This window comes from Lactuca virosa, chromosome 6 (genome assembly GCF_052849685.1).
Source record: "Lactuca virosa cultivar CGN04683 chromosome 6, Lactuca_virosa_CGN04683_v6, whole genome shotgun sequence".
Classification (NCBI taxonomy): domain Eukaryota; kingdom Viridiplantae; phylum Streptophyta; class Magnoliopsida; order Asterales; family Asteraceae; genus Lactuca; species Lactuca virosa.
The window spans coordinates 28,584,660-28,593,016 of NC_136431.1; the positions used below are offsets into that span (position 1 = coordinate 28,584,660).

The 8,357-nt window shown below is 33.9% G+C and overlaps 1 protein-coding gene across 1 annotated transcript; it reads right to left on the bottom strand.

Moving 5' to 3' along the window:
* Positions 1–3,979: 3,979 nt before the first annotated feature.
* Positions 3,980–6,866, bottom strand: LOC145119856 (cytoplasmic 60S subunit biogenesis factor REI1 homolog 2-like). The gene is made up of 4 exons (XM_079055621.1): positions 6,562–6,866; positions 5,003–5,742; positions 4,703–4,918; positions 3,980–4,393 (listed from the first exon to the last, which is right to left on the bottom strand). The coding sequence occupies exons 1-4, from the start codon at positions 6,682–6,684 to the stop codon at positions 4,234–4,236; spliced, it is 1,239 nt and encodes a 412-aa protein (XP_078911747.1). The 5' UTR covers positions 6,685–6,866; the 3' UTR covers positions 3,980–4,233.
* Between the last annotated feature and the right edge of the window lie 1,491 nt (positions 6,867–8,357).

Below are 8,357 nucleotides of genomic sequence, written 5' to 3' on the forward strand. Positions count from 1 at the left end.
TTTTATGGGTGTTACATGAATAAATATATTGGATGGATGGATTTAATAAATAAATCGATCATATATATGGATGGGATGGATAGTAGTATAAATGGATAGATGGAAGTATCATATAAATGGATTGGATGGATAAATCGAGTTGTATGGATGGATGGATCGTATGGGCCAATTAAGTATATGGGTAGATGGATAGGTAGATCATATGGGCAAATTGAATATATGGATAGGTGAATGGATGGATAGATCATATGAATATATCAATTAGATGGATCAGATATGTAATAGAATGGATAGATCACATGAATAAATCAAGGGATTTATCAAAAGGTTGTACGATAAGTTCACATTATGGAACGAAATGAATAATTAAGTGGATCAAATGACGAGAAAAAGAAGAGTGTTATGATGAAGGAAGGGATCAAATAGATCAATCGGATGAACAAAGTAATGAATATGTGGATGGACTTGATGGATGGATAGATCAATTAGATAAACGAATATTCCTATTGGATAGATGGAAGGATTAAGTGGATGAATTAATCATATAGATAAAACCAATTAATCATATTGGTTTTAAGGGATGGATGGGGATATAGGGTAAATATAAGAATAGATAGATGGATGATTGGAAGGATAGGCATATGTATTGGATGGATGGATAAATCATATGATCATTTAGATTATTTGATGGATATATATCATATGGATGGAATAAATGGATGGACCAATCAAATATACAGATAAGATGGACATATATAATATATCTACTAGATGGATGGATCAAAGCGATGAAGCAATTGGATGGAGGAGATGCATTAATTCATCAGATGGATGAGCTTGATGGATGCGTTAGAAAATAAATATGGTAGATGGATGGATAGATTTGATGCACGAGTTATGTTGGGATGGATGGATGGATAAAAGGTTATATATGATGGATGCATGGATTGATCGAATTGATGGACCGATTATATAGATCAAATTGTTAAATATGATGGGTAGATCAGTTTGATGAACTAACTAGACAAATCAATTGGATGGATCAGTTAGATGAATCAAATGGATATACCAACTTTGTGGATCGAATTAATGGATAAAATGGATGGATGGATATAGATTGACAAAAATGTGCGATATGCATGGATTAGATGGGTGGATCATTTTGACATATCTTGATGAATAAATTGGATTAGTAGATTAGCTATATGGATGAACATATTGAATGGACCACTTAGATTAATATGATGTGTCGACAAATGGATGGTCTAATGGTGGATGGATTAATGAACATATCAAATATATCATATCAGTGATGGGTATGGAAGGATTGATTGATAGGTCGATTGGATGGATTGATGAGACCAATTAGAAGGATTTATCAAATTGATTGATTTGATAGATGGTTGGAGTAGGTAAATGGACGCATAAAAAACGAATTAGGTGATCGATGGATAAAATGACCATATTAGATTGATTGTTTGGATCAATTACATAGGTAAATGAGATGGACGAGATGGATAAAGCAAATGGATTCAATGGATAGGTTACATATAATAAAGATATGGGTTGACAGATTGTTAGATAGATGAGTGGATATATGGATGTGTACATAGTTTTTTTTTGGAGGAGGGGGTAGGGGTATATATCACATATCATACCATTGTGTAATATGCTTGTTTTTTCATAGGCAAAATGTATGCAGTCTGCAGACTACATCTATAGATCTCTGTAGTATAAGAGATTGACCAAACGTCAACAGTCTGCAAGAAGAAGATTGTTTATTTTTTAACATTTACAGGCTGGTTAAATAAACTAATTTTTAACTTTAAAAAGTTTTTCAATACTTTAGAACACTGAAAGATTCCATCAAATTGAAATTTCTTTCGGTTTCAGTTCATTTAAGAGCTTGCCAATGTGGGACTAGCCCACTTGGTAGAGGTTTTGCCTCTTATACTGGAGGTCTCGAGTTCTAACCCTAACATGAACAATTTCGTGATTCTAACTTCTAACCACTAACCCCACCGGTTAAAAAAAATCCATTTAAGAGCTTCCACATTGAAACCATAAGAACCATTTGTTACTTATTAATAGAGATCAACAAAATGATAAACTACATATTTTATCTTTGGTCGATATTTTCTATAATAAAATCTTCTTTTGAACTTAACACTTTTATTATTTTATTATAAATAGTTAACAAATCTAGATCAAATTTTATGCATTATTGTTTAACACTTTGATTTTTCATAACCACTTAATTTCATTTGATTTCTTTATTTTAACATTATATTATGATTAATGTGTGCCTAAATTTGTATTTTAATGATAATATGATAATCATGTCATTTTTTAAACAGTGTATTGTAATATAAAAAATAAAAGTAAAATGACATGAATTAACGGATATATTTGATATTTATTATATTTTATTATAGTTAAAATGGAAAAATTTTACAAATAAAAAAGAGGCATTCTAACAAAAAAAACTGTTAACCATTTTAATCGGTGTTGATTCTTTAAGATAAGTAATTTGATTTTAGGTGCACAACATAAAGCAAGTGAATGCATATATAATCGTCATTGATATGAAAATAAAATAACTAAAATGAGAATGATGTTTTTTTAGACTAAAATATGTCCGAAGATGTTAGAAGACTCTGCTGCACATTTGTGCCAATAAGAGGATGTGCGAACATTTTCATGTCCGTGGTCTACTAAAAAACAATCGGTCTGTAAATGTTAATGTTTGCGCATGATCTGCACGACACAGACAAAATAACTCAAAAAGAAATGCAAACAAAAAACAAACACGACCTAAGACTCATTGCCCAATTTCAAAAGTTGAACAATAGCAAATGAATAAGTAGGCAAATGCCTCTAGTATTAGATTCATCATGTATGACATGTTATGTACCATGCAAGATTAAACATATGCCATGAGCATGATACCATGGAAATGATAGTGAAAGCATGATGGATGGCCAATATAAAAAATACTTAGCTACTTAGAAAAAATAATGTACTTTTTGATACGCATCATAGGATAAAGGAATGGAAAACATCAAATGTACATGTGCCATTGATCAAGAAAAATGGGGTTGGGTTAGCCGAATGGAAAGGAATGAGACATCCATGAGAGAATCTTATTCATATGTATTTTCATATCGACCAAACAACATGAGTTGTTTGACTCATTTCATTCCGACAGGGTAACCAAACTTGAAGATAGAATGGTAATAGTTGATTTCATTACTTTGTTGATTTCATTGCCGAGTCAATTCCATTCCTTCATTATTTCATTCCATGTAACGAAACATGCCCTAAAGATATGTTTTTTTTATAGCAACATATGATGCAACCAAATAAGTTGTCTAGAAAAAAAGTTATCTGTGAAACTAGAAGTCATCGTTATCTACAATCCAGTTGATGTTTATTGTGGTTAACTTTGGTAAGGAAAAGGAACCCAATGCCACACCAAAAATCCAAACATATTATGAGGAAATATCATCTCACTAGTTGGATCAAACAATGCCAATATTAAGAAATGGTAAGTCCTCATTAAAGATCATATTAATGATCTATAAATTAAGCCTTTGCCAAGTTGTACATGGGTGTCGTGAAGGGAATAAGTACATTTAGTTGTTGCATTGAACACTTTAAAATATGTGAGAACCTAAATGCCATTTCATATTTGTTTTGTTAGCATGTTTATGAATCCAAGAGCAACAAGGATTAGTCTAACTTGTCCATAACCATTCATTGTCATGAGAATCACAAATGAGTTTAAGCCTATTGTGAAAGTCTTGTTGATATTCATGAGATGAATATAGGTAGAGATTGTGTCAATTTTCCGTTAGCCCTGTTAAAATCATTCCATATATCTTCAACCAGCTGCATTATGTTATATCCTTATGGTCAAACACAGATGCTTATTCATACCACTCACTACAAGTTCTTAAGGTTGCAAAAACATTCATCATGAACAGCCAAACCAGATAACAAACTCCATAAAACTTCAAATGAACATGAACCATATAAATGACATGCTCTATAGTCTATATAGTCTATAGTTCAAAACAACAAAAAAGAAAGAAACAGAAACAGAAACAGAAACAGAAAGTAGTATATAGCAGAAACTCTGCTCCAGGGGTACTGGTAAGAATATTATATGGATATGAGAAAAAAAACACAAAGTGCCGGTAGTACATGGAGATGGAGATGAAGATGGAGGACTTAATATGTAACATTGTTTGGAAGGTTCCGGATGACATTGCTTTTCATGCCCATCTTGGAACGCATAAAATCGACCCCTGATCTGTTCATCTGCTTCATCACCTTCATCCTCACCATGTTCTCTTTCGATTGCACAGTCGACAACCCCATGCTCCTATACCTGCACATTTTTACATTTCTTCCAAGATTACAACAAAACCAGTCCTGTGTGAACAAGACAACAAAACAAGACAGGTCTTGTCCTGTCTTTTGGTAATGGGATTGCAATTTTTGTCCCATTGTGTTTATACAAGACTGACTATTCTATCCTCACAGGACAGGACAGACGGTTTGGTAATGGGACAAAAACTGCACATCCTTGTACTGTGTTTGTACCAAGTAGTGGGGAAGAAAATTTGCAATTTTTTGTTCCACCCAAAAAGACATGAATGCCCTTATCTCATCCTTATCATTGAAAGTTTGTTCTAACCTTGCAGCCAATACAGCTGTAATGGGAACACCATCTGGAGATGGGCGTGGTTTTTGGCGATAATAACGCAAATATTCCCTTGAACCAATTGCTTTTGTTGATACTTTATTTTCATTTACTGTTTTTATTATAAGCTCGGACCCACCACTCCCAAGTTCTATACCCTCACTTGTCCCATCTGCTGTAACCAATTGCTTCCCATCTGCATCCACGTAACTAATAACATAGAAAAATAGAAGCACTATTAGCTTAAATATGATTAGAAAGTTAAAATTTTGGTTAAATTTTACTAATGTAAACCTGCTGGTGTAATCATAGAACTCTTCTAGCTCAGCTTCTTCTTCTTCATCATCATCACCATAGTGTACTTTGCAATGACTTTTTGCCACCATATGTTTCCTAACTGCTTCCAAACTACTGAATGGTTGGCAGTTGCTGTTGCAATATAAACATATGAAATCACGCTTCACCTTCAGTCCAAGATATGTGAGAAGGCCACTTGGATCTTTCAGATACTCGATATCAGGTACAAAAAACCCATGATGCTTGTGCAGATGAACCATACAGCTTTCAATAGTTTTATGCTCTTTATCACACATAAAGCAGCATGTTGGATCCACCTCATCTTCATCCTCATCCATGTCATCATCACTATCATCCTCATCATCATTGACTTCCATATGTGTAGAAGGTGATGCCATGTCACCAACCACGTCATCTTTCTCAGTAACTTCCTCCCATTCACTATCTTCACTTTCTTCATCTGATTCCTCTTGCTGCTTAACAGGTTTCTTTACAATACGGGGTGGAAGTGGTTTTATTATTGCATTATTTTCCTCTTCTTGACCATCTTCGGAAGCGCGTGTTATGTGGGCCCGAGAGTTAAGATGTTGAGCATGAGCCTTGGCGCTTCTATACCCTTTGCCACATAGGCGACAGCTGTACATCATAGCGGGCCCGTTTAGCTTGTTCTTCTCTTCAGCAAGTGTGGACTGTCTGGCTAAGAAGAGAGCTTCTGTTACTCCTGGAACTCCTGCAAGCTGATTTTTCAAATAAATTATGATAAGTGTAACAAGGGGCATCAATGGATTGTATAAATAAAAACGTGTAAATTGTTGATATCCAAGGACCTGAAATCTTTTTCTTAGTTATATTTTTCATGGTTCTTTTAATTGTTGGTTTTCATACTTCAGTATGAAGTATAAGACTTTATTTTGAAGGGTATATGTGTTGGTCTCTGCATTTGTTTAAGTAGAATTGAAATCCTTTTGTAGAATTTTAAGCATGTCTTTTGGTTAATACAACTGAAGATTCACTAATATGCAACTTTGGTACACAATGATATAACAATTTGATGTAGCTGAAATTCTTTCTTAAGAAAACCTGGAGGTCTCCTTGTTGATCCATAGGCAATATTTGTTCATACAACATGACCATGGGGAAGACTCAAAGTTGAACATAAGACCCCCAAAGTAAACTTACCAAATCTATTCAGTAATTGACAGCAATTTCCAGAGCATGCATTAGCTAATAACCGAAACAGGAACAGTATCACAAATCAAGTAACAATTTCAATTGAAATGATGCAAAAAATGAGCTCAGATATGAGCAATCCGGGAAAAGAGAAGAAATAGATAATTCGATAACTTCATTTTGCGATTCAATCAACCAATTTTTACAACGCTCACGATGAATTTCAACTTTTGCACAACTATTAAAGTAAGTATTAGGTTAAACAAAAGAGAAGAAATAATACACATCAAATAAACACAATTAGTTGTGATGTTGAACGACTCAAGAACTGATCTCAGATAAAATAAGTTTTATCCGTGAAGAAAAGAGAAAAGAGGAAACGCTACCTTCCGTTTGAGATTGTAACGGTGCCATTCGGACTTGTAATGGGGCTTCTGATCGTTTTCATTATCGAATTTTTTGTTGCAGGCGTTGCATGACAACCCTTCCATTTTTTCCAAACCTTCCATTTTTCCGAGAGAGAGAGAGGAGAGGAGAACAGTGAATAGATGGGGATATTATATAGGAATAAGAAAAACGTTACAAACACGGAATACGTCGGCTGTTCCAGTCGGCGAAGACGACTTCGCCCTAAATCCTAATATATTCGAAGTTCGATTTTTAGGGTTGGGAAATGGGACTTGGGGAGCTAAAGTGTACCCCCTGGATATACTTTGTAATTAAAATGAAATCTTTCGTAAAAATCCTTAGACTTCGATTCTATTAACAAAAAAAAAACATATTTGGTTTATTTTTAACGATTAAGCCAAATGTATTGGCAAACATTAAGCCAAATGTATTGGCAAACATTTGCGTATTGTCTCCAATATCTGATAACCTCTTACATAACCGGTCGCCTTGGCTGATCGAGCTCATAAGTTACGAATCACGCCTTTAGTTAGAGTTTTTACAGTGAGTCTTCTTTATCCATCTATGGTTTAACTGAGATGGAAGGTTTTTAATATTGAAAAACAATAAATTGATCTTTGATTCACGTTTGTAGAAGCTTTGTTCCTAATGAAGCCAAACGTTGACATACTAGGCAATTGTTTCGTTGACGATGAACTAGATGAGGAACAATTGGATTTCATTCACATAGATGTTGAAGAGGAAGACTATTTTAAAACAAACCATCTTCTATATGTAAAGACATGTTTCTTAACATACGTTGTGGAGATTCCGATGAGTACATTCCTAGCTTGGAGGACACTGATGACGAGGATTATGGTTATGATATTGAAGTCGACACAATAGAAATAGGCCATCAATCTGAGGAGGAAGATGGATGTGGGGTTGAATATTGAACCCATGATCACTTTGTGAAGTGGAATAAAATGAAGCCTTTACGTGGATAAATATATGGATCATCTCAACTGATAGGTTTTATAGGTTACAAAAAAAATATGTGGCGGAAAAACTTAACCCTAAGTTCACATACAACTTAAAGGATCTATGTTTTCACTATTGATTTGCAACAAACAATTGAACATCAACAATCCTAGGAGTACTCTACTATTTTCGAAATTAACAAAAGGTTTTAGGGTTTACATACCTTTTGATTATTATAGAAAATAATCAACAATTCTTTCTTGATCAAGTTTCATAAGGCAAGCACCAAAAATCTTTTGCCTCCAATGGTTTGTACCCAAACCCTATCAATAGAAGACTTTGGAGGAGAAAGGACAGGGAAGAAATTTTTGGGTCTAAGCTCTTAGAGAAGGTATGGCCGAAAATATGAATCATATAAGGGGTTTATATAGGTGAGTAAGGAAGCTAGGATAATGCATGTTTCATTGGATAACCCTTATCCCTTTTCTTGCTCCCTAAGACTTCCAAGAAACCCTTTGAACCTCCTCCAAAACCATCCCTTCTATGGGAAGGTTCTGGAATTCTTCAATGCTTAACTTTTGAACATTGTCACATTTAGTCCATATACTTTTAATTAATCCAATTAATCCTAAAATTAATTCTAATTAATTTCTGATTAATTATTAGATAAATAATACTATTTTTAATTAACATATTAATAAGTTATTTCTTGCTATTTATTAATCTTATAATAAATTAATAAATCAATCTCTATCTCCAAAAAATCATTCTGCCAATTACTAGTTTTGAGGGCAACCCAAAAGGACTATGCTTT